The 26,794-nt window shown below is 39.7% G+C and overlaps 1 protein-coding gene across 3 annotated transcripts; it reads right to left on the bottom strand.

The window, feature by feature from the left end:
• Positions 1 to 1,572: 1,572 nt before the first annotated feature.
• Positions 1,573 to 26,491, bottom strand: LOC123620207 (myosin-4). 3 transcript variants are annotated; one of them, XM_045525246.1, is made up of 40 exons: positions 26,469 to 26,491; positions 26,186 to 26,219; positions 24,457 to 24,700; positions 24,216 to 24,359; positions 23,917 to 24,073; positions 22,477 to 22,504; positions 21,581 to 21,695; positions 21,386 to 21,478; positions 21,212 to 21,275; positions 20,433 to 20,531; positions 20,237 to 20,340; positions 19,947 to 20,085; positions 19,619 to 19,737; positions 19,381 to 19,530; positions 18,190 to 18,360; positions 17,075 to 17,384; positions 16,912 to 16,979; positions 15,683 to 15,770; positions 15,483 to 15,600; positions 15,060 to 15,183; positions 14,835 to 14,971; positions 14,481 to 14,736; positions 12,737 to 12,979; positions 12,470 to 12,646; positions 11,506 to 11,651; positions 11,333 to 11,423; positions 10,856 to 11,245; positions 10,149 to 10,275; positions 8,468 to 8,586; positions 8,158 to 8,354; positions 6,791 to 6,974; positions 6,190 to 6,355; positions 5,979 to 6,103; positions 5,274 to 5,582; positions 4,983 to 5,186; positions 4,525 to 4,650; positions 4,264 to 4,434; positions 3,902 to 4,006; positions 3,684 to 3,779; positions 1,573 to 1,831 (listed from the first exon to the last, which is right to left on the bottom strand). In XM_045525246.1, exons 3-40 carry the CDS (start codon positions 24,658 to 24,660, stop codon positions 1,679 to 1,681), a joined length of 5,817 nt encoding a protein of 1,938 aa, XP_045381202.1. In that variant the 5' UTR covers positions 24,661 to 24,700; positions 26,186 to 26,219; positions 26,469 to 26,491; the 3' UTR covers positions 1,573 to 1,678. The 3 variants fall into 3 exon arrangements, with proteins under 3 accessions (XP_045381202.1, XP_045381204.1, XP_045381203.1); XM_045525248.1 differs by lacking the exons at positions 26,186 to 26,219; positions 26,469 to 26,491 and having other exon boundaries at positions 24,216 to 24,355; positions 24,453 to 24,660; XM_045525247.1 differs by lacking the exons at positions 26,186 to 26,219; positions 26,469 to 26,491 and having other exon boundaries at positions 16,912 to 16,976; positions 17,069 to 17,384; positions 24,457 to 24,660.
• Positions 26,492 to 26,794: the final 303 nt, after the last annotated feature.

Here is a 26,794-nt window from a genome sequence, read left to right as displayed (position 1 = left end):
AGTTTAGAATGGTTTAGACTTGGGGGCAAAAAATAGGTATGTGTAAGACCAGGCATGAGATGATAGTTTGGATGAGGAAGATGGCAATAAAGGTAGAGAGAAGTTTATGGTCTTGAAACATGTTTAGGAGTAGTAAAAAAAAGAAGTTAAGATTGATTAGATACAGAGGAATGAGGGGCATGTAGATTTCAAACCTTATGCCTAGATTTTTAGCTTGAGCAACTGAGTGGCTAGTGTTGTCATTCACTATGATGGGGCATGGTATAGGAACACATGTGAGTTTTAAGGAGAGGAGGGGAAGGTCATGAATTCATTTTGACTGTGTTGAGCTTGAAGTGCCTTTTTGTAAAGACATTGAGTCTGAATCTCAGGGGAGAGAATTAGGCTTGAGATGTAAATTTAGAGTTCTTAGGTTATGGATAGTAATAGAAGTCAAGGGATTGGATGAAATCATCAGCCTAGGCAAAGAATTTTTGAAGAAGACCCTGAAAGCAACCACAGCAGCAACAAAAATAAATAAATGGGATCTGATCAAATTAAAAAGCTTTTGCACAGCCAAGGAAACTATCATTAGAGCAAATAGACAGCCTACAGAATGGGAGAAAATATTTGCTCTCTACACATTCGATAAAGGGCTGATAACAAGAATCTACCTAGAACTTAAAAAAATCAACAAGAAAAAAATCAAACAACCCCATCAATAAATGGGCAAAGGATATGAACAGAAACTTTTCAAAAGAAAACAGAATAATGGCCAGCAAACATATAAAAAAATGTCCAGCATCTCTAGTCATTAGAGAAATGCAAATCAAAACCACAGTGAGATATCACCTAGCCACAGTGAGATTGGCCTCTGTCAAAAAATCCCAAAATAACAAATGCCGGTGAGGATGTGGAGAGACGGGAACACTCTTACACTGCCTTAAGATAGAGAAGTTTCCAAAAAGACAGAACAAGTAATAGAAACGTATTCATTCTTCCTTACCATTCTAATGTGATAACCAGGAGGGCGCACAATTAGACAAACCACCAAACATCTGTAGGGAACAAAAAGCTCAAAATATCTTATATTTAAAAAGGACCAGAAAACTTGAGAATGTATTTCTCTCTCAAGGGATCCTAATCCCAACTTAATAGTTCATGTAGTTATAGTGAAGAGTTTGCATTTTAAACATTTTTGACTGTATTTAATCCTAATTTTTTTACTTTTTCTCTTATGTCAATAATTAGTGCTTTTATTTATTTTTACTCAGTCTTAGAATGAAGCATTTCCTATTACTTTATGAAGAAAATCAGTAACTTCATTAACAGAAACTAGCTGATGTTTTGCCAAATGACGTTTACCAAATATTCTATGTCCTGTATCCCGATGGTGTACCTCTCAGCTTCACCTGCTTCCCTCAGGGACATGGATGGTGGCAGTTACCGGGGTTGGCCTAGCTGCTCCCTGTCTTATTTTAATCTTAATGACTAAATACTTTTCCATAAAATATAATCAAAATGTTGAGTTTTTTTTCTTTTCTTGGCACTTATAAAGATGAATTGACATGGAGAAAAAAAAGAGACACGTTCTTGGCAGATAAATTTTTTATCTCCAAAAGTCATAAGTACAAAACAGAGTGACAAAGATTTTCACATTTTGTGCATTTCTTTGGTCACTTTTCAGCATTTGGATGAATTACTCTTCACTTATGATTTTTGTGTGAACCTCCCGGCTCTTCACCCGCAGTTTGTTGACCTGGGACTCAGCAATGTCAGCCCGCTCCTCGGCCTCCTCCAGCTCGTGCTGGATCTTCCGGAACTTGGAGAGGTTGACGTTGGATTGTTCCTCCTGTGAATGAAAATGCAATTAATTATGAGGGGGAAAAAGTTCAGAGTTTCTAGATTCTTAGATTACAGGTCCTGAATTTCATTTTACTTAAAAATGATTCACTCTAGTAGATCTTTTAAGAAACCTAGAAAAACGCTCTTGAAAGTTTTTTTTTTTTTTGCATTAGCTTATCTTATGCTTCTTGAACTCATAGATAACAAGAAAGGACAGGTGACATTTGTCTCTGAACTTTTAGAACAGCTGAACACCTTTGAGCTACTACTAAATATGCCAGGTGTCCAGCTTTGTTTTTTTCAGAATGGAACTAGACCTTTAAAAAATGCAGTTATGCAATCTCTATTATACTAGACTATTAGGCTTAAATATAAATTATTGCCACATGAGTATAAATCTCTGCCACTTAGTGAAGTTTAGAAATTAAACAAGAAATTTATTGTTTCCTAAAATAAAATAACCTGAGCTGTGTCTGATTATGCTTGAATATACAGCAGGGGATTTGAGAGGGTCAGTTCTAGTTTAGTCTCCAGGAATCATTCTTTCTTAAAAGTCTCATTAAGAACCCTCCAAAATATGGCATTCAAATTTAGAACATTCATAAAGCTTAGAATCACTAAATAGTATAACTTGGAAAAAAACCCTCAGATCTTCCTCTTACAGATGAGGGAAGTAGGAGCTAGAGAAAGAGGAAGCGATTTGTTCAAGGTGTGGGCGTGAATGTATGTGTGTGTGTGTGCACAGCTGTGTGTTTGTTCTCTCTCCCTTCCTTATCTCCCCCTGCCCCACCCACCTTCTTTCTTTCTCTCTCTGAGACCTTAGAGGTCTGGGAAAAATAAAAACCATCAATGAACAGAAAAACTAATTTGTGATATGTTGGTATGTATATCTACACTTAGAAAACTGATACTATTTGGTTATTATTCCAGATGAAACACTGGATGGGGAAATGAGAGAAGGTGGAGTGCCAAGAATCTACTGGTTTGAACGTAACTGAGACCTTTTGAGCTCCAGACTCTTATATTTAACTATTTACTTGACATCTTCACTTGAGTTTATAATGGTGTTTCACACTCAGTGATTCCAAAAGAGAATTCCTGTTTCCTTCTTGCCCTGCAAATACGTTCTTTCCTTAGTTCCCCATTTTAGTAAGTCTTAGCACCATCCACCTGGTTACTTAAACCATAAACCTGATAAATTACCCCTGATTTTCTTTCTTTCACCTCCCAAGTGTAACCTATTAGCATATCTTGTAGTTTTCTGCCTCCAAAATACATCTTGAATCATTCCATTTCTTTCTGTCTGCTCCACTACTGCCCTAATCCAAGCCACAGGACCAATTTGAAAGCTTCCTAATATGTCTCCCTAAACCCACTTGTGTTGAAAATAACCCATTCTCCCCACATAGCAACCAGAATACTCTTTTAAAAAAATTATAAATCAGATCATGTCTGACCCAGATTAAAACCCTCCCATGGCTTGCCAGTACTCCACTGTACTTAGAATAAAAGCCAGGCTTCTTACCATGGTCTGGAAGACCCTGTGACCCACCTCCTGACTGCCTCTCTAGCCCTGCCTGTGCTGCTTTCTTCCTTTGTTTTTTTTTTTTTTTTTTTTTTCCTTCTTGAGCCACATTCTTTTCTAGTTTTGCATTTGCTCTTCCCTCTTCCTAGAACGTTTTCCCCTGGCTTGTCCAGTGGTTGGTTTCATCTCATTCTCAGACCTTCATATAGTCATTTATTTTCCTCTGATACCTCCTCATTTTGCTCATCTTCTCTTTGATTCCTCTAAATAAATTGGCCTGGTCGTGTCTGAGAACTGGAGGCTGCCCAGTTACCCCAAGGAGTTTGGAACTCACCGCTTCCTCAGCTTGTCTCTTGTAAGATTTCACCTTTGCTTGTAGTTTGTCCACCAGGTCCTGGAGCCTGAGAACATTCTTGCGGTCTTCCTCAGTCTGAAATAACATTTTAAAGAGTGAGTTTCTTGAAAGTACAAATATCATCACCCTTTGTTACACACGTGGTTTTCAATCCTATGCAGACTGGAGTGAAAATCTAGTGAAGTCATTTTCCTTACTTGGTAAGTGAGTTCCTTCACTCTTCTCTCATGTTTGCGCAGACCTTTGACAGCTTCAACATTGCGCTTCTGTTCACTTTCAACTTCTGCTTCAAGTTCACGAACCTGCAAGAAGATGTACAGTTTACAGACGTTTATTATAGTCCATTCACTTGATGAATTTCTCCTTCAGATGAGCCACATACATCAAAAGAAATACTCTGTTTTATATGTTGTTTTTGATGCCTTAGTCTAATTACCCCCATTACAACCTCCGGGGAGCAAGGAATCTCTCTCCTTCATCTAGTATGCCCCACATCATTGAGCAGAATTGTATGTTGGATTGGAATGCAACAGGAATACATGCTGGTAAGGAGACCCACCCTGGCCTCCAGCTTCTGGATCTGCTTCTTCCCGCCCTTCAGCGCCAGCTGCTCAGCCTCGTCCAGACGGTGCTGCAGGTCCTTCACCGTCTGCTCCAGGTTCTTCTTCATCCGCTCCAGGTGGGCGCTGGTGTCCTGCTCCTTCTTCAGCTCCTCGGCCATCATGGCGGCCTAATTAGCAGTAAAGCAGAATCAGTTAAGAGAACTGAGAGAGCATGTCAAGATTCAAGTTTGACCACCACTGTGTGGCCTTCCACTCACATCAGTGATGGCCTTCTTGGCCTTCTCTTCTGCATTTCGGGCTTCCTGGACAATGTCTTCCATCTCTCCCTGGATTTGGGAAATGTCTGTCTCCAGTTTCTTCTTGGTGTTGATCAGGCTGGTGTTCTGGTTAAAATATGAAATTTAGAAATATTAAGTACATGAGAGCAAAATTAGAAAGCCTGATGTTTTAATGAATTCATTCATTAATTAAATGAACTAATTAGTATCTCTCCTTGTTCCATAAATAATCTGAGTTGATGATATATTTCTAAAAGATGATCAACTCTAGATGTCACAGTTTAGATAAACAAAAATATTGTTAATATAAAAAATTAAATGCTTTAAACTTTATCCTCCATGAAACCTTTTAAATAAATTTCTAAATTGTACTAAGATTTGAGCAACAATGTCATTTCATGCCTTTGAATTTCTTACTATTCTATTATTATACTCACCTGGGTGTGCAGGAGCTGGACGCGCTCACTGGCATCCAGGAGCTCCTGCTCTGCGATCTTCCTGCTCCTCTCCGTCTGCTCCAGCGTGGCCCGCAGCTCCTCGATCTCGGCCTGCAGCAGGTTGGCTCTGCGCTCAACCATGGCCAGCTGCTCCTTCAGGTCCTCCTGGCCCCGCAGAGCGTCGTCCAGGTGGAGCTGGGTATCCTGTGGAACAAACAATCATTGAGACACCATGTTCTCAGGGCTGCAGCCACCCCAGTCTTTCTGGGACCATCTCTTGCACCCATTTACCTTGAGGATGCTTTGGGTGTTCCTGTAGTTCTTCAGGGCCTCAGCAGCCATGCGGTTGGCATGGTTCAGCTGGATTTCCATTTCGTTGAGGTCTCCCTCCATCTTCTTCTTGAGCCTGATGGCATCATTCCTGCTCCTGATCTCAGCATCCAGCGTGCTCTGCATCGACTCCACGACTCGAATGTGGTTTCTCTTCAGCTGGTCAATTTCCTCATCCTTTTCAGCAATTTTCCTGTCGATTTCAGACTTGACTTGGTTCAACTCAAGCTGGATGCGCAGGATCTTTCCCTCTTCGTGTTCAAGAGATGCCTTAATGACAGCAGGAGGTGACATTAGCAGGGAAATGCAAATGTGTAGTATTCTAGAAATAGGAATTAGTTTCTACCTTTGTGCTGCCATCATACATCTTTAATCCATTGTTATAGAAATTTCTACAATATATTATTGGAAGTTTTATATACTTCTATCTTTCCAGGTAGATTGTGCCCTTGAAAGCAGTATTAACTTATTTGTCCTTGTTTTCTCAGTGTCTAGCACAGTTCCTGACTTATAGTTATGTTAATTGTATGCACGGTCAGTTCTCCATCCTCATTCTTGGTGCATGAAGTAAAATTATTTTTAATTTCTCTTGATTCACCAATTCTTGCATTCAGTAGAGACTAATTTCTCTCATAATTGTTTTAGAGCATATAATAAAATATCTACCTCTGCCTCCTCTAAAGCAGCCTGAAGTTCACACTTTTCTTGCTCAGTTTGCTTCTTTACTTTTTCCAGTTCATGAATACGTTTTCCTCCTTCTGCAATCTGTTCAGTCAGATCAGAAATCTCCTCTGTTGGTGAACAAAAATACAGACATTTGTTCAGAAAGGGCAAACATTCTTTCAAATCTTTTATTGTTAAGGTGAAATGTACTCACGTTGCAAATTCTTATTTTCCCGCTTCAGGGTTTCAAGTTGGTCTAAGGATTCCTCATAAGCATTCTTAATCTTGAAGAGTTCTGTGCTGAGGGAGCGGGACTCCTTTTGAGAAGCTTCAAGTTCAGCGTGAGTTTCTTCATACTTCTGTTTCCATTCTGCCAGGACCTGAAGGCCAAGAAATGGTCAAAAAATTTAGTGGACGAAGTTCGATGAGATAAAAGCCATCTATTCTGGCAACTCTCAAACAGAATTGAGGTGATCTAGGACTGAAAAATGTTTATGAGTGAAAAGAATAGAAACCACAGGAACACACACACCTGCCAGTGGATCAAGTGCTACTGAGAACAGCCCTCAGACGGTTTTGTTTTGTTTTGTTTTGTTTTGTTTTTTCAGAGACGGGGTCTTGCTCTGTCACCCAGGCTGAAGTGCAGTGGCACAATCATAGCGGCCTCAAATTCCTGGGCTCAAGCTATCCTCCCGCCTCAGCCTACAGGTATGAGCCACCATGTCCTGCTCAGGTAGTTTGAATAAGGCACACTGAAGGGAGCAGGCTATCCGTAATCACATGTTGAATGTCAAAGCAGAAACTAGAGAGAATACCTTATCGAAGTTCCTTTGCTTTTTGTCCAGAGCTGCACAGGCAGCATTTGTTCTCTCCACATCAATCATGAGGTCCTCCACTTCATTCTGGAGCCTCTGCTTTGTCTTCTCAAGGGAAGCACATTTGGCGTTCACAGCTTCTACGTGTTCCTCAGCATCCTGCAGACGCTGAGCCAGCTTCTTCCTAAAATGTGAAGTAAGGACAATAGAAGTAAATGGCTATCAGCAGAATTTGGTGTTTCAAAGTGGGTACATGTGAATGATTCCACCGACAGACTTCTACATAAACTCATTTCCATGCTCCAACCACCAAATACAATTCATATTTTGTTATTGCTATACTTCATCGTCCAGCTTTAAGGCCACCCAGATTACTCCTGAGCCAACATTTTATCCTTTAATGTAACTTATTTCTCCTTTATAGAATATTAATATCTACCTTAAGTTACTGGTATTTATGTCTGTGTCTCCATTTAATTTTAATCCTGAGAGGGTAGAGTCTGTACCTTACTGATCTTTGTATTCTTGTAGGCTGTCATACATATTAAGGACTCAAATGTTGGATAAATTAAATTCAAATGAAATATACTTGATTTTGTTATTACAATTGTATCCTTTATTTTTTTGCTAGCTTTTCATTAATCTATTAATAAAAAGAATGCTTTCACAAATTGATATAAATTTTGCTTTGAGAGCTCCTTTCAGAATCTCTTTTAAGGCATCTACCAAAACATTAATTCCAGCAATATGGCTGTACATTATTCCCAGAGTAAATGACTAGATCTTTTCTTAAACTTTCTGTTGAATAAGTAGGTCCTGCCCAGATTCTCCCTCTTACTACAGTTCAGTTTTTAGCTTTTGAATTGCATCAAAAATTTAGTTCTTTATAAAAAATAACACATTTTCTTTCTTATTATAGAATTTACATTATACTTTTTGGTCTTTAACAATCTATTTGTGTTTCCCCCCACAAATAGTCATATTCTCACATCTCAAAATAAAAAGCTGTGCTTTAAAGCCTGATTATTTTTCTCTTACACACCTATCACCCTGGACCAATTATACCATTAGTGGCTAAGATGAAGGAGAGGCACAGGAGAATACAATGAAATCTTACTCTGTTTGCACCTGTGTAGATAGAATGACGTCAAAAGTTCCCCCTTTAAGAAAAAAAATCATTCCACTTCCGCTTGCCTGACATCCAATTTATTTCCCTAGACAACCTAGAGTATTTGTTTTTCTTGCTTATGTATGTCTTTTCTCATGTTTTGGGAGCAAGGGCCCTGTTTGCCCACATAGTACTTTATAGCAGATGCGCTTTGATTGTTAACAGAGGTATTTTCATTTAAACTAAGTCTAGAACATACTTGGCCTCCTCCAGCTCCTCGGTGCGCTGGATGGCGTCCGTCTCGTATTTGGTCCTCCACTGCGCAACCTCACTGTTGGCCTTGGACATTGCCCTCTGCAGCTCAGCCTTGGCTTCCTGCTCCTCCTCATACTGTTCCCGCAGCAGGTCACAGTCATGGCGGGAGGACTGCAGGGCGTGCGCCAGAGCACTCTTGGCCTGAGAATATAGAGATTGGTGACTTAATTTTATATCTTTAAAGTGATGTTTATTTCCTATGCTCCCGTAGGCCACCAGATGAAATGACAACGACAAGAAGAAGTAGGGTTTACCTTTATCTCTTCTTCAAGCTGCCTTTTCAGTTCCTCAATCTGTTGTGTGAAAGCTTGTTTACCCCTCGACAGCTGAGAAACTAATGAGTCCTTTTCATCTAGCTGGCGTGCATATTCACCTATAAAAGACCAAGATCCAGAAAACTCAACCTCACTTTGGAAATTAAAGCTCTAAAAGAAAAACTGGAGCAGGGAAAGGGAGCTGTCTGAAGCATGATGGAGAGTGTGGATTACAACAAACCACCAACATCCACTTCGACCCTGATGAGCAAATCTGTGTAAAAATGAGAAGTATGGAGAACTTTGAGGTACATTACGTGCTTATGAACAACACAAAAGATTGTGGGGAGATATTTAAGGTTATTCAGTCACAGTAGAAATTAATGAAGAAACATGTGAAAAGAAATGTAAATCAAACCAACAAAATATCCCAGTGCTTTTTATCTAGTTTACTTCTGTCGAAAGTTGGTTGAAACAAAGGATTTATTCTATGGAAAGGAGGAAACTGAGCAGTTGCTTGTGTAAGCAGAAGTGATATTGAAAAGAAAATCCTGGAAGCATTTTTATTTTAAGAAATGATCAAGCGTTCTTCTACCTTCTGGATAACAAATCAGTTCCCAAACTAAATGGCATTTAAATTTATCTTCAATTCTTTACATACTATAATTCAGAAAATATACATAATGTAATATACATAATATGTTAGAAAGGAAGGAAAACCTTTCAGTGCCATTTTTAAGCTATTTACCTGAAAGCTTTATCTCTTTGACATTTAATAAGAATCACAAGTTTCATTTTTTTTAATACCATTGAGTTACTAGGAATAAACATGTATTGAGGAAGAGAAACTACAAGGAGCATCTGACTTCTTGAGAATATAGTTTTTCTTTTTCATGAAATATACTGACCACCTTTAGAATCATAATAAAATCCTTGTCATAGAAAGAACAATATATGAGTGAATGTGAAAGAGTATAGTGATTCTCCAACACTTTCACCTGCCTATTACTTTAATAGCCCAAATGACCCATGAAACAATTTCTTTGTTGTTACGTCTTCCTTGGGGAGGTAGAACTTTGGTAAAAAGTTGGATGAGTCAGCAGGAGGCGGAGTAAATGCAGATGCTTTCCAATTTCGCTAATCAAAAATCTACAAATCTCACTTGAATGCTCCTCAGCTGGGTTGTGGTCCTGAATATTTTTCTACTTAACTGTGTTAGTTACCAGCAGTTGGCAAGACTTCAGGAAAAAGACTGGAGTAAGCATTTTTGGACAAATCACTTCATCACCACCACAATCTGTCGTCTTTAAAATGAGGATAATGTTACAGTCTAATGAGGAAAATAAAGTAAAACATAGCTTGTGAAAACATTTTGAAAAGTGAAAAAACATACTGGGAGAATACACTTTGTATTTGATAACTTTTTGATTAAAGCCAAATGTGCTTTAAAATATTCAAAAATAAAATGGCCTGGATCTATTTATCTGTCTACATATATCTATATCATCTATATCTATGAAAGAAAGCAGCCCCATGCCAGTGATTAATAATGTGTTCATGTTAGTGGGTGCCTCCCCGGGAGGTAATATATGATCTCAAGTAACTCAGTGTAGAGTTTTTCAGCAAATTGAACACCTAGGGTAAATCTGTCATTCAAGGTAAACACTGGTAAATGGCCCACCGGATTCTGTCTGCAGGCGCGCTCTCTGAGCCGTGAGGTCATTGATCAGCCGCTGCTGCTCTTCTTCCTTGGTCTTAAGTTCACTCATTTGGTCTTCTAGAGTGCGGCACATCTTCTCCAGGTTTCCCTGCATTCAAAAAGTGATAGAAGGCACCTCAAGCAGGCATTTGGACCAAGGAAAGTTTCAGTAATCCAAAAGTTCCATAGGAGATGCAGTACTTATTTTGAGAATAAACCATCTTTGCAAACAAACAAAAACAATGGAGGTCTTAGATTGTGATGGAAAGAGTAACAAGATAGTCTAAACATATTGCTTTGTTAGTTTAACTACTATATTAAATTGTCTTACATGTGATATGAGAATAATGATACTTGATTCAGTTCATGAGACGTTTTTGAGAAGCAGCTTATATTTATGTTTAAGGGAAAAACAAAAAGCCCCATAATCAACATGAAGAATTTTAAAAATCTCCAAATATATAGTTGAACTGTATTTTTTTATTTGAAAGAGCTTACCTTTCCGCTCTCCATATTATTTGGGTGTGGCCATTCTCAGATAAAGAGTGAGCACACCAAGGTTGCTCCCTCTCCCCCAAGCCCTACCTTGCATAGATTGAGTCTCCTCCTGCCAGTTTCTAATGATTCTTGAAAGGTTCACTCACACCTGTCCTACAGAGGTCTCTCTAAGACTTAAGTCATGTTTGTACCTTAGCTTTGGAGACAGTTTCCATGTTACTAGCAAGGTCATCAATCTCCATCTTCATCTCACTCTTCTCCTTCTCCAGTTTCTGTTTGACCCGCTGCAGGTTGTCAATCTGCTCCCCAAGCTCCGCCACACTATCCGCGTGCTTCTTCCTCAGGGTGGCTGCCGTGGCTTCATGCTGCAAGGTGGCCTCTTCCAAGTCCCTGCGCATTTTCTGGAACTCAGCCTCTCGCTTCTTGTTCATCTCAATCTGGGCTGAAGTGGCTCCACCAGCTTCTTCCAGCCTCTCACTGATCTCCTCCAGTTCCCGGGAGAGGTCAGAGCGCTGCTTCTCTGCTTTGGCCCGGGAGGCCCGCTCTGCCTCGATTTCCTCCTCGAGCTCCTCAATGCGGGCCTGGAAATGGTCAAAAATATAAACTCAGCTTCTTTGTGTCAGTAATTTTTTGCCATTGAATTAGACAGTTAGCAATCATGTGCTTACCTGTAACTCCTTGATCTTCTTCTGCAGCTGCATCCCAAGGGCCTGTTCGTCCTCAATCTTGCTTTGCAGATTGCTCATTTCAAACTCTTTCCTATTGGAAAAGAAGTTTATGTAAGTCACAGAAATTTTAATAATAATAATTTCCCCATGAAACTTTTGTCTTTACTGCTTACTTTTTAAGCTTTTCATCAAGTTGTAGTTTGTCATTTTCTATATCCATTGTGGATTCTTGAGCCAATTTTAGGTCTCCCTCCAGTTTTCTCTTTGCTCTTTCTAGATCCATCCGGATTTTCTTTTCTTGTTCCAAAGATCCTTCAAGCTAAATGTTAATAATCCATGAATACAGTTCCTGGAATGGTACTACCTTTTGTCCCAGGTTGAACTTTTAAACCTTAATTCATATCTAATCAACAAACTTTTGATTTTTCTATGAATTAGGAAGATTTGCCCCATGGATTCCATTCTGATTAGTATTTACCTAGTCCAAGGCTTCATCATTTAAATGGTGAAATGTGCTTCATTATCACATTATTACAATAAACTACTAGTGAGACATCATGCTTTCTATATCTCCCTACTGGAATAATTGTGGTCAATACTTCTCCACATAGGCTGGACACCATGGTAACAAACCATGACCTTTGTTAATGGCTCCCTTACTCAGATATTTTAGTGGGTTGTCTATTAGGTAGAAGATCATGTTTAAAGCTAAATTTACTTTCAACATTCCCAATTCGTAGTCCCTTTTGTTTCAGTGAGAGAAAACATTATTGATTAATACTACTTCTTTGTTGTTGCTGAACTCCTGCTTAGAATGCCCTGCCTCTTCTCTGTATCTTCCCAGAGCAACTATCCTTTCAAGCCCAACTAAAGTCCTGTTTTGTTTGCACAGCTTTTCTTTGTGAACATGCTTTCCTGCAGTTCTTTTTACTCATATTGTCTGTTACTCACATCTAACTTTGATTTTTTAGAACTTTCTTGTGTGTACATCTTAGCGCTTGTAGCAGAGATGATGTTCCATACTCCTTATTCACAGGAGGTACGCAATAAGTATTCATTATGTCATAAGAATACAAACTCGTGCATACTTAATTTGTTACAAAATAAAAAATTGTTTCTACATGATGTTAGGCTTACATCATCCACTTGTTGTTCAAGCTTGATTTTAGCTTTGGTCAGGGTGTTGACTTTGTCCTCTTCTGCCTGCAGGTCGTCCAGGGTCTGCTGGTGGGCCTCTTGGAGGGCCTTCTTCTCCTTGGTCAGCTTTGCGATGGTTTCATCCAGGCCTGCCATCTCTTCTGTGAGGTTTTTCACCTACCAAGGTTAATAGGCAGCTTAGTTGCTGTACAGCAGTTTAGTTGCATGGGAAAACCTCTATATAGTATTGTAGAATATGATTCATACCTTGTTCTCTGTGGCATGTTTCTCCTTCTCAACCTTGGCCAGTGTCAGCTCAAGGTCATCAATGTCTTTCTTGAGTTCTGAACATTCATCCTCCAGTTTCCTCTTCTTGGCTGTCAGCTCAGCATTGATCTCTTCCTCATCCTCAGCTCTCTCAGTTGCCTCCTTGATTTTGGCCTCAAGTTGAATTTTGGTTTTGATGAGCTGGTCACACCTTTCCTCTGCATCAGCCAAGCTATCTGCTTCCTGAGATGAGACAATAGATTTTAGTCCCCTGGACATTTTTAGATGTTATTAATATTTTTGAAACCAAACAAATAAATTATGTTTTAAGGCCTCAGGTTAATTTTTATTAGCTTTCCACTCTTCAGCAAACATTTATTCATCACTTACAACTCTGGAGATAATAAAAGGAATTTAAGTCGTGGTTGCTGGTGAAATTATGATATAATTGTATTTGTTATAACCTGTATGTAATTTATTGGTATATAATTTCAGATCATCTTTCTTTAATATTTATTTTCTGAAAAGTTTAATTATGAAAAAGCAACAAACAAAAGGATTGGATATTTAGTAGGTGGCTAAGAGGGAGGGGTAGTAGCAGAAAAGTCCCTTAATGGGAAGACATGTCCTCCAGTGACAGAGTAGTTTAGAAGAAAAGGGAGCACCTGGAAGAACTGAGGGGGAATGAAACATGTTAAAGATGGTGCTTAGAGAAACTCTGTGAGAACAGGGACAGTTTCTCTGGCTCAAAGTTGTATCCCCACTGTCTGGAACTTCATGAGATATTTATTAAATGGGTAGTTGATGGAATTCTGTTGAAAAGAGGTCATACTATGTTCAAGGGAGAGGAGTATGCTTGGACAAATTTTAGATACTCTCTTCAGTTATCTCTTGGTTCTTGAAGGTGTGATAAACTGCTCCTCAATTTGGGAAAACCCTGATCTATACAAAGAACAGGAAAGTCACAATGCCATCCTATGCATTTGCAATTCATCTTCCTTATTATGTATCTAAATCGTCTAGGCCCAATGGGACCAATCTTTTCCCTTTCTGAATTCAGACAACTATACAGTAACCTTTAATGTTTCTGTTGTTGATTTTGGTGGCAGCAACAGAAGTCTAACAAAAATGGGTTAGACAGTGGCCCTTGATGAAATTTTTCTCCCCAAGCCTCTGGATATTTATTGGGACATCAGAATGAGACTATCAACCCTATCTCTCATGCTTTGTATACAAATTGACATATCTACAAAAAGCATTGCCATTATCCTTGCCATGATCCTATTCTTGCAGGTACTAGAAAATATCTAAAAATAAAACTGAGCAAAAAGTTGCTAGGGGCCTGTAGATATAAAAATTCAGAATATTGGTTTCAAGTTGATGAATTTTGATCACAAAGTCTCCTCCCTCTTCACTGACAATATTGTTCTTTTTTGGATGTTCTTATTTTGTTCAGTAGGGAAAATCTTAGGAAGCAAAGCTCACCTTATTTCCTGTTCATATTCTGCTAGGAGAAACCATGGGGAAAAGGAAAAATGTTTTTTATTTTTCTTGATGCAAGGAATCCTACCACAGTGATTTTTAGTAATGTTGTATATGAAATTTTATAGAACATTCTAAGGAGTTGTGTATTAGGAAAGGTTAACTACCTGTCCCTTAGTTAGGTAGAACCTAGACCTTTCCTTGGTGATCACTGAGCTGAAGGTTTAGCATCAGATTATAAGAAATGGGGTCTAATACTCACAGATTGAACCTGGAGTTGCAGGTCATTTTTCTCTTGCATCAGAGCAACCAATTTTTCTTCCAGCTCTTTTCTCTTGGCCTCAGCTTTTGCAAGGCTTTCTTTGGTTTTTTCAAATTCTTCCTTCATGTTGGCCATCTCCTTCTCTGTCTCTGCACTCTTAAGGAGGGGTTTGATCTTGAAATACAGCTTCATCCAGGGCCAGTGCTTCACATTCATGAAGGCACGGATATTGTACTGAATGCAGAAGATGGACTCTCTGTGATAGGAACAGAAATGTCCAAAGTCAGATTATAACAGGAAACAGAATTAAAAGGCCTAGGCTGATGGGGTTAAGTGAAGTATCCTTATTCATACCTTCTCTCCACCATCCTCTGGTACTCCACTCTTGCCAAGAACCCTCTGCATCTGGCCTGTGTTCGGGTGATCAGCTGGGCCAGCTTTTCATCTCTCATCTCCTCTAGGAGCCCCAGAAGACCAGCTTTGAAAAATACCTGTGCATGGGCAGAGTTGCAGATCAGAAACTTTACGTAAAGTTCAAAGGGACAGGAATAGCCTCAGATCAGATTTAGAGAATATTACCTTGGTGTGACCAAATTTATACTGGGTGTGGTCAACATCAATGGATCCGAGGAGCTTCTCAGAAGCCTTCTTGCTATCGATGAATTGTCCCTCAGGGATAGCACTTGCATTTAATACCTTGTATCTATTTAAGCCAGGCAAATAAATGGTATCATTTAGTGACAAATAATACCATTTATTTGTCACTAACAAGACATTGAAACAACATAGCCATTGAGTAGTCTAACATAAACAAGAAATCATATCTATCCCTTTAACTATTCTCTGTATATTCAAAAGACTTCAGACTTTTCGTATGCCAGTACAGAGTCTGTTGAGTTTGTTTCTCCTCTATTTTAATAGAAGGTATCAAGATTCTGTCATTGAAAAATTAAAGAAAGTAACAAGAACCTCTTAAAATACTGTATAGTGAAAATGTCTGACCTCTGTTTGAAGTCTGCATAAAGAATTCTGCTTGGGAATCCTTTCCTACAGATGCGGATGCCTTCCAGCACACCGTTACACCTCAGCTGGTGCAGGACAAGTTCATGCTCCATGGCACCTAAAAGAAAGAATACACACGCCATATTTCATGGTTTAAAGCAAACACACCAGAGCTTGTCTGGACATTTGAAGTGTCTTACCAGGAGTTTTGGTTTCATTGGGGATGATGCACCGTACAAAGTGGGGGTGAGTGCTCCTCAAGTTGGTCATCAGCTTGTTCAGATTCTCCTATGAAACCATGTGAATTTATAGTTTAAAAAACGCACTGTTTTCTTACATTCATATTTACAGACATAATTATTGTGATCCCTGACATTGGTTCAATTCTAATGAATCACATCCAGATTTGAATTTTCAAAGAGTTATCTCTGGAACTTCCACATTCCCAATATGTCCTCCTATTTTCTATTTTTGTGCATTATAAACATGTTTTTCCTATTAGCTGTTAAAGTGGTTGTTCATAGCTGTTGAATTTTCTAGCATATGTTGTAAATTTACTATGAACTCTAAACGCATAGAAATACTCTACCCATACTCTTTTGCCTAGATAGGTGGTCTGGTTTTACAGCTAATTCAGTATCTTCCTCCAAATCACACATTTCTTTCTTTACCTGACATTCAGTTGCATGTGCCTCTCTAACATATGCTTACTCCTTGTCACAGATACAGAATTGTATCCTCCTGGGGGGTCCATGGAAAGTGGCCTTCTAATGCCTCATTCTGGGAATTGGCAGAAAACTGACAGCCATGTTATCAAGTATGGAAAGTTTTCCATCCTGTGGAAATCCAGGTTTTTGAGAATAACTAAAGCTTCAGTTACTAGAGATGGGATTAGAAATAGGATTGCCAAAAGAAAGTTTTCCTTAAAGAGCTATTTCTTATCACATCTAGTTTCTTATTTCCTTCTTTTGACTCAGCCTCCAGTTCCCACCACTTTTCTTCTATCTTCAGCTTTCAAAATTTACAAATTTCAGTTCTATACCAATATATACATAGGCACCAAAATCATTTGGAGGCCCCCAAAAGGCTCAAACAGGTCTCATGTTATATTTAATCGTATCTCGATAGATTCTTTAAGTGTCAAATGACCTCAGTCCCAGGCTCCAAAATTGAATTTTGCCAGCTGATACTGACCTCTGCAATTCACTGTCATCTCTCCTGACTCCTGTGTCTTTTGGATACTGAGGTATCTCTTCCAAACTATCTCAAAGCTCCCTAAAACTCAGTTCTGCCACTATCAGCTGTCTTATCTGTCTCCTTGAGTCACATCCAGTTCTAGAATCCTGGCAAGATTATTTCCCTTTGCCCACATGATAGAGTAAAACTTAATGTCCTAAACCTAATTAAAAAGAGAAAATTAGGTTTGTACCCTGAAGAGAGCAGACACGGTCTGGAAAGAAGAACCCTTCTTCTTGCCACCTTTTTTACCACCAGCCTCTGAGGGGGGCAAAGAACACACAGGCCGTTATAGGATAGGCTTTCTCTGGTTATGTTGTATACATTAGGAAAATATTAATTCTATTGAAAATTACCTGCTTCAGCTGCTCCCGCCCCAGAAAAGAGGTGAGCCAGAGTTTTCATTGCAGACTTCTGGTACAGCCCGACCACGGTCTCATTCAGGGGGTCCTTGTTCTTGTCAAGCCAGCCATTAATGTTGTAGTCCACAGTGCCAGCGTAGTGCACCAGGGAGAAGTGGGCCTCAGTCTTGCCTTTGGTAGGCTTGGGCTTCTGGAAGTTGTTGGACTTTCCAAGATGCTGTTCATACAGCTTGTTCTTGAAGGAGGTGTCTGTTGCCTTGGGGAACATGCACTCCTCTTCCAGGATGGAGAAGATGCCCATAGGCTAGGAGAATGAAAAGAAATAAATTCCATTTGAATTCTGACTGCTTATAGAAACAGTATCTGACATTAATGATCCCATTTGAGTAAATGGATCCTCTAATTCCATAGAGTTAATAAAAACTCATTCTTTTGGTCAGAAGCCATTAACTTGACAAGTATTTATTGGCTGCTGATCCGAGAGACAAGTGCTGTGTCAGGCTCTGGGATACGACAGAGCAGGCTAGGCAAGTGCTGAACTCTTATGGAGTTTGTGTCTTTACCCCCAGGGCCTTAGAGCAATACTTTTACAAGTGTGACTCACAAATTAGCTGCATCAGAATCACTTGTTAAAAATCCAAGGTTTCATCCCATAATTACCAAAAACTATTTCTAGGAGTGAGATGAGGGAAACCTGCAATTGTAGTTAAGTACTCTTGGCGAGTCTTTGGCACAACTGGAGTTTGAAAGCCTCTACTTTAAAGTACAGTACTGGAAATTCATACTTCAAATGTCAGTAATAATGACTCCTACGATGACAAATGATAAGTAAAAAATATTCTAGTCAATGCTCTTTCTGTAACGAAAGATGGCTTTAAATGTGAGGCTTTGCATTGCACACTGTGGGTAAGTGTTGAGTTCTGGACTCTATAGAAAATATTCAGCCTCCTTTTACCAGAATACATACCTCAGAGTTGGCAAAAGAAGGAATTTCCCGGTTTTGTTTACAAGTAGAAATCTTTTACCATAGCATGTACTAAGGTTTTATGATTTTTCTTTTAAATACTGTACAGCAGTATAATCTGTGGTCTGAAAAAAAGCAAGCAGACCTTCTCAATGAGCTCGATGCAGGCAGCCAGGTCCATGCCGAAGTCGATGAACTCCCACTCGATGCCTTCCTTCTTGTACTCCTCCTGCTCCAGCACGAACATGTGGTGGTTGAAGAACTGTTGCAGTTTCTCGTTGGTGAAGTTGATGCACAGCTGCTCCAGGCTGTTGAACTATATAAGTGGAAAATACAAATTAACTTTCAATTTATTATGAAAGCTTTTCTGTGGGGGGGATTTTTTCCGTTGGTTAGCCTGACTTCCCCGTAGAATGGTATGGTTTTGTTCTGCCTATAACAAGCCTTCATTCCGGCCTACATGTGTATTAGTTTTCTTATTTGAAAAAGTATGGATTGCTCGTTCTGTTGCTGCCTGATGAGAGATTACTCCTCTCTTTCTATGTTGGCTTGGGAACGTCCAGAAGTGCACTTGTCCCTAAAGCTGAGAAAATTGTGTCGAATTTCTATCAGTCCACACATAGGAAAAGGTTTAAAAATGTGACCTCTAGATGAGACACATCCAAGATACTGCTGTCAAGTAGAGGACTTCAGTGGCCTTATTTCCTAAACTATGTAGCAAGTGTTCTTTCTCAGGCAGACAAATTTGAGTTTATTTACAATGCCATTTCTATCCTCTATACCTGGGTATTGCAGAGGTTATCCTAATATTTAAGCACATTTCATTTATGCTAATTAGACAGAGGAATCTTGAAGTCTTTCTTTAAGTTTGTCATTGTCTTTCCTACCACTATCTTTGATGCTGATGTCACCCTCATCATCTTCTTTATCATTTACTGAGTACTAAATGTGTGCTTGGAGATTGTGCTGAGGGCTTTAAATTACAAAATCTTGAAACTGGCAGAAGGATCTCAGAAGTGAGTCTGTTGTCTGGAGTGCGAAGTGCTGTACCTACGAGCCCTAGTTGAGTTTGCCCCGTGATGGTCAGGTACCATTCCCATTACCACACACCAAGGAATTGACAGAGCTGCAGTTTGAATCCAGGTCTGTCTCATTCCAAAGCTCATGCCCTATCATGTGTCAGTTCATGTTTCTTTTGGTCCTCGTTCATGTGTCAGTGAAGTTTATAGTATAGCTATTTTTCATAGACTCTTTCCATGCATGACTGCAGTCATGCTGTATGACTGCAGTGACAAGATTTGTAACCCTTGCTGCTTCAAAGTTCCTGCTAACTCACATCAAAGATCTCAAAGCCAGCAATGTCCAAGACCCCGATGAAGTACTGCCTGGGCTGCTTGGTGTCCAGCTGCTGGTTGATGCGGGTGACCATCCACAGGAACATCTTCTCGTAGACGGCTTTGGCCAGAGCACCCACCGCATTGTACACCTTCACAGATAGAGTGAAGTGTTGGCGTTATTAAAGACGTGTCACGAAGGCCTGGGATGTGTGTGATTTACTGAGGTCATGCACTTACCTGCTGCACCGTCTGGCCTTTGGTGACGAACTCATTGCCCACCTTGACCCTGGGGTAGCAGAGGGCTTTGAGCAGGTCAGCAGAGTTCAGACTCTGGAGATAGGCTGCCTTGTCCGCAACTGCAGAAACATAATTCAGGTACCCAACATGACCTACTCTGGGCTGCACAATACATAGGGGCAGAGTATTGAGTGAATCACTTTATAGAAAGTCTATGTGGGGGTACATATGTCCATCAGAAGCTCAGCTGTAAACGAGACTTGAGTTTGGAATGGGCATTTTTTGCCTGTATTATCTCATTAAATTCAGATGGAGGTTTGTTTGGTACCTTCGGTGCCATCTGGCTCAGCTTGCTCTTCACGCTGCTTTTGCTTGAATTTCATGTTCCCGTAATGCATCACAGCCCCAGTGAGCTTATAGATGGACACTCTTTCATCAGAAGTGAAGCCCAGAATTTCAATGGCACTCTACCGGAAGAGATGAGAGAACAAAAGTTAGGGGAGAAAACACTAACTTATTTGGAGAATTTATACTATTTCTGTAACCACATCTATAGTGGGATGTTATTGTAATTCCCATACGTGATGGACTTTTCAGAAAAATCCATATATAACTTACATCTGTGGCCATCAGCTCTTCTTGGTCATCAATGCTGGGGACTGTGATCTCCCCCTGACTGACAAAGGCATAGTCGTATGGGTTGGTGGTGATCAGGAGCATTTCTGGGTACATAGAATTCAGGGTATACATTTTACATTAGAAGATATTAGTGCAGTGATTAACTTCTAGCCTGTGAATTTAAGTTCTTTCTTACCAATTAGATCTGGCTTCTTGTTAGACATGATCTGATAAAAAATATGGTAGCTTCTTTCAGCCTTTAGCTGGAAAGTAACTCTAGACTTCTCCAGAAGATCTGCAATAGACAGCAGACATCAAATTAGGTAGAAAAAATTACAAAGTGCCCTGGAGTGATTTTGGAACTTGAGGTCATTAGCTAAATGTTATTGGCCCCTTGAGATTTCAACTGAATATTCCCATGAGGGACCACATATTACATCTCTACAAACACCACTGCAGTTCCTCTTGCCACCTCTAAAAAAAAAATGAAACATGCTTGGGCCAAGACATATTCACTTCTCATACAGAAGATCCTTGACATTTGGAATTTAATTGATTATTGAGACTCCTCCCTTCCCAGGGTCTCCTGTTACTCTATAATTGAGGGGCTGCTAAAAGCAACAGTTATCAAGGGCTAAACAGGAAGAAATCACATATCCTCAACCCATGGGCAACTAATTTACTGGTAGTGTTTTTTTTGTGTGTGTGTTTTTTTAAGAAAAATTTGAAATCATTCTGAAACTGGGATACTTCAGATAAGCCCAGCAGTTCCTGGCAGTTTCTACAGAATCATTAGCCCACGGCTGCAGTGGGTAAAGCACACTGTGGGCTATGGATAAGACTGGCATTAACCACCGGCTTGTTTGGCAGCAGGTTGGTGCTTTGCAGGCTCCATGCTCAGCAGGAGCTGCAGAGTGTTCCTTCAAACCATCATTTGTCACTCTTGGTTTATATTTAGGAGGTCTTATTACTCACATGTTTCAATATCAGCAGAAGCCAGTTTCCCTGTGGTACCAAAGTGGATCCTGATGAATTTACCCTTGCAAGTAAAAAAGAAGATGTGATATACAAAACTTGAAGCACACAAGAGAGATGACATTGAAGTACTTCAGACATACTATCTCTGGCATCCGTGACTAAGAGACTTACAAAGCGAGAGGAGTTGTCATTCCTCACGGTCTTGGCATTGCCAAAGGCCTCCAGTAGGGGGTTGGCACTGATGATTTGATCTTCCAGTGTCCCCTGCAAAGGCAAGAGCAATCCTCGCATCCGGGGCTCGGGAATTTCTTACCTGAGAGCCCCAACCGAGCCTGGATCCTGACCATGGCAACCTCACTCACTCACCTGCATTTTGCCAGAAGTAGCTTCCTCCTTCTTCTTGTCCCCAGTAACTGCAATTGTTGCAAAGTACTGGATGACACGCTTGGTGTTCACAGTCTTCCCTGCTCCGGATTCTCCGCTGCCAAAGACCAAACATACGTGAGAAATTAAGCTCTGTGGCAAATGAAACTACTTCTGCATGAGCATTTCCTACCTCATGCATCTGTCTTTATATCTTTCTGTCAGAGAGTCTTTTAGATCTTTCTTTTAACCCTACATACAGCTCATAGTACTTCTGTTGCTTTGCACTTACAAGGAGTGGAGAAATTCATTCATTATTCATGTGACGCATATTTCTTGAGTGCTTAAAATGTGTCAGGCTCTCTTTTAGGTGGTGAGGCTTGGGCTTGAGAGGCCCCCAGATCAGCCACATAACAAATAATGTAGTAAACGGAACATTATTAGTAAGAAACTCTACAAAATGCACATTTGTTCTTCAGCTTCCTTAAACTAGAGACAGGGATGAAGTTTGGTCTTTGAAGGAATAAACAATCTCTAAGTAGGCCTTAAAAGTGAGCCACTGGTGATATTCCCAAACTGCTCTACCTTCGGAAGGCTGTATGCTGCTTGCCACCCTGTACTGGGTTCTGGCCATGCTCAGAGAAGGCATTTTACATTTCCTACTCCCAGGAAAGTTCTGTGAACTTTCAAGGCTGGACTGGCAAATGAGGTAATTTGTAGCATTGTTATTTTACATTCTGACTCAATTTAAACCTTACGGTAAAGCAGAAACAATATTTAGTTCCAAGCTGAATCATCCCATTGCTTTAGTGTGGGGGCATTAACTAATTTCTTCTTTTGGTTTGTCATTTTCCCAGTGAGAATAAAATACCAGTGAGTCTCAGAATAGGAGTACATACGTGATCAAGATAGACTGATTCTCCCGATCTAGAAGAAAAACAGTGGGTGATTAGCATATGTATCAGTTACACAAGCAGAACTTTCTAGAGGGAAATAGAGTATTTGTCTATAAGTATAATATTTTCAGTGGAGTTTTTCCATATATTTGTGGAAAGCTGTACATGGTACTATTCTTTTTTTTTTTTTTTGAGACAGAATCTCACTCTGTTGCCCAGGCTAGAGTGCTGTGGTGTCAGCCTAGCTCACAGCAACCTCAAACTCCTGGGCTCAAGCAATCCTTCTGCCTCAGCCTCCCGAGTAGCTGGGACTACAGGCATGCACCACCATGCCCGGCTAATTTTTTCTATATATTTTTAGTTGTTCAGCTAATTTCTTTTTATTTTTAGTAGAGACAGGGTCTCGCTCTTGCTCAGGCTGGTCTCGAGCTCCTGAGCTCAAACAATCTGCCCGCCTCGGCCTCCCAGAGTGCTAGGATTACAGGCGTGAGCCACCATGCCCAGCCTATGGTACTATTCTTAAGCCTCCTAAATTAGAGAAGAGACAAATAAAATATCATGTCTTAAATTCCTTAAATCATTACAGGAAGTGTGTCCTGTTGGTTTAATACAAAGAGCAGGATACTTCAAAGCCTAACACATACCCTAGTTGTTACCTCTAGATTTCAGTGGCATATTGTCTGCTGATTAACGCCTAAAACTGAAAAATGCATAATATGATAAGGGTTTGGGATGTGGTTTCATAGGGTAAATAGTGTTGATCAAGCCAGGGTTGAGATTTAGTTTCTAAATGGGTTGATAGGCTTCACAAAGGAAAAAAAGTTGGGTCTTATGGCCACAGACTACAGCTCTATGATTAGCCTTCCCAAAAGTGCTGTGTGTTAAAGAAAGATAACATGAGAGAGGGTGCCTCAATCAAAATAAAATCCTTTAAGGGAGGAAAATAACAACTTTTGTTTATATGCATGTAGCCCCAAAACATCATCTTCATTCAAGGAGAGGATATCTCTCTGAGATGTAGTCTGATGACTCTAAAGAGATAATAGTACTTCTAAAAGTATCGAACTTATAATCAACAAGAAACTGAGGCACTAAAAGGGTTGAACACATGTTTTTTGTGTCTATTTAGACAATATATTATTTAGTTGTTACTTAATATTACTCTTATTATTTAAATATATAAAACACATCATGTGTTTGCAAGCAAGGAGACCATGAACAAATAATGGGATGGAGTAGCAGTGTGGTCTGGGACCACACAGTGGGGTCAGGAGAGCTGAGTTTTAGTCCCAGCTTTATAGTATAAACCTCTCTGTGCTTTAATCACCTCTTCTAAATAACCAGGGAGTTGAATTATATTTTTCCTAAAGGTCTTTTTAGCTCTAACATTTTGTAATTATGGGTGGTAAAATAATCCATGTGGGAATCAGTTGAACCACTCACCAGTCAGCATGAACTGATAGGCGTTGTCAGAGATGGAGAAGATGTGGGGCGGGGCCTCCTGGCGCTTTTTGCCTCGGTAGGCTGTCACCACCTCTGCATTATACACTGGCAACCACTTGTAGGGGTTGACAGTGACACAGAACAGGCCTGAGTAGGTCTACACAAAAAAAAAAAAAAAAAAAAGAAAAGAAAAGAAAAGAAAAGAAATATAATTATTTGATGGGAACCTAAATCATCTACTGTTTTTCAAAAAATGTTAACTACTCGCATGAGTAGAAAGGCCATGAGTAAGAACTCACGTAGATCATCCAGGCTGCGTAACGCTCTTTGAGGTTGTACAGCACAGCGGGCTCATGCAGGTGAGTCATCATGGCCATGTCCTCGATCTTGTCATATTTGGGAGGGTTCATGGGGAAGACTTGGTCATCTTTCACAGTTACTGTCTGTGAGTCAAACAAGAGAGGCCAGGTCAAAACATGAGTGTCAGCTAACAAACTCAAAATGAGGCTCAGTCTGATCAGCTCCAGATGTTTTACTCACAGTTCCGCCTTCAGTCTTGGCTGTCACCTTCCCTCCTTCCCTGCTCTGCACTGTGGCTTTCACAAAGGACTCCTTAGGGTCCGCCACAAAGACAGATGTCTTGGCATCAAAAGGCTTGTTCTGAGCTTCAATTCGCTCCTTTTCTGACTTTCGGAGGAAAGGAGCAGCCTCCCCAAAAACGGCCATCTCAGAGTCGGAACTCATGGCTGCAGGTTATTGATGGCAGCCCAATGAAGGACCCTGCCTGGCAGAAGAAGAAAAGAAATTGTAGAAATTCAGAAACTGGACCATTAGATTCACATTAATTTTTTTTTTAATTCACTGACCAGTTGAGTACTGAGCATTGCATTGGTATGACCCCCTCCCTGGCTTGGTTGGGGATGAAATGTCAGCCTCCTTGTTCTGTGCCAGTGCTGACAGATACTTAATCGTCCGTTTGGAAAGAGACTTGTTTCTGGCTCACCTACTACAGGCACTTGGCTGCTTTCTCTGTTTTATTTGTTATGTATATTAATCTTTATTTACTTAAAGCTGCCTATCATTGGCTTATACAGAACACAGAGCTAAGATGATATCAGAATGTTCTCTAGTTCTTTCACCTCTAGTTTTTATTTTCCCAACTGGATTATAAGCATCTTGCAGGCAGGGAGCACTGTTCTTTTGATGGCATCCTTCACACCTCTTAGAACACATGCTGGATACATTTGATGAATGAAAAGAACAATAGGAATATGTTGCTACAGTATTAGGAACTATTTTGTACATGGTGAAAATCGTCTCATTGTAAACTAGGGAGTTAGAAAGACTACCAACTATAAAGGAAAGCAGAAATGTGGGGAGCTTTGTTTTGCATTGCCTTGTTTTCTATGTGTATCAATTTCTCTTGTCCTTGTATCATAATTTTGATAAACTTGGCTTCTTCAGTCTTTAGCATTTATCAAAGATTTATTTTAAAATGTTATCACCTTTGTTTTATTGCTTTATTTTCTCTTAAAAATTACACAAAAATTTTTCCTTTCAAGATCCATCTCTTGCTGCTTTAACTAGCATTCTTTAATGCTGTCAATAATCATCATATATAATCTATTTTATAATAATAAACATACTTTTTCCAGGAAAGCTCACTTGGGTAAACTTTTTCACATTTTTTCCATTTAAACTACAGTGACTCAGATAACAATTACAATGCTTTGTCTTGCTGAAAATGCTTACAATCATGTTTTGCATCACACATATATATATTTTTTTAATTTCCATTTTACAGATTCTGAAACAACATGCAGACTTAAAAGCAAGTTTTCCAAGACAAGGATTCAGACCATCGTATTTATCCATTTAGACATCATCTCAAAGGTTTTTAAATTGTATAGTGCTGAGTATAAATAAGCTGTAGTACAGAAAATTTATATTTTCTGTGTAAACGACACTTTGAAATGTTGTATTGCATATTGTAATACAGTCATTTAAAAGACAAGTTATAATGCTGGACATAGAAAAATTGTGTATAAAACTCCTGAAGACTCTGAGAAAGCATTTTCATATGTTGCAAAGGATATGAGCTGAGAACCAGTTTCTAAAATTGTCCACAGAGTTTTTTAAGAGAAGCACGATTTGTCATGAAATTGAACTGCTTTTATTTTTTTTCCTCCCACCACCCTGACCACTCTCTGAACCACTGCAGAAGATTCCTTGCATTCCACGAGGAATGAGAAAAAAATCAGGGTCTTACCTTAGAGATGCAACCTTGAAGAAGAAGGTCAGAACTGTAAGAAAAAGAGCAAATTTCTTCTGATCAAATTCTAACACTTACCACTTATAGCATAATCCTTAACTGAGGACCAGGAAATGACTGGGAGGACTACAACATCTAATTAAAATTGCCACGGAGTAAGTTGGTGCTTCACAGGCAGAGCTGCCAGGGGCAGTGGGAGCCAGGATGTGTGGCAGGCACGCGGGCAGCCAGACATCCTTTAGTGTCCTCCAGACAGAGCCCTGTCCTCACACACACTTACCTTGAAGCTTTATGAGGAGAGACAAGTCATGCTCATTCCAAGGGTACTTTTATAGGCTCAAATATGGAAAACACGTAACCTCCTCCTCTCTCTTAAAACATTTTTGGCAAAACATGTTTTTGGCATTGAAGGTCTCCAAGCCTAATTCCCCTCATATTAAAGATGTTTGGATATAATTAGAAATATTTCCTCTCACATTGGGTTAAGTATATGAACCAATCTCCTATAAATAATTTGAGTTGTTGGCAATATGAAAGTGATCTGTCTGTGGAATAATGTAAGGTGTTGTTTCAAAGACAGCTAAGTTCTGGAATCCCTGGACTTTG

This window comes from Lemur catta, chromosome 15 (assembly GCF_020740605.2).
Source record: "Lemur catta isolate mLemCat1 chromosome 15, mLemCat1.pri, whole genome shotgun sequence".
NCBI lineage: Eukaryota > Metazoa > Chordata > Mammalia > Primates > Lemuridae > Lemur > Lemur catta.
Note: the sequence above shows the minus strand (reverse complement) of the source record. Positions and strands in the feature narration are given on the sequence as shown.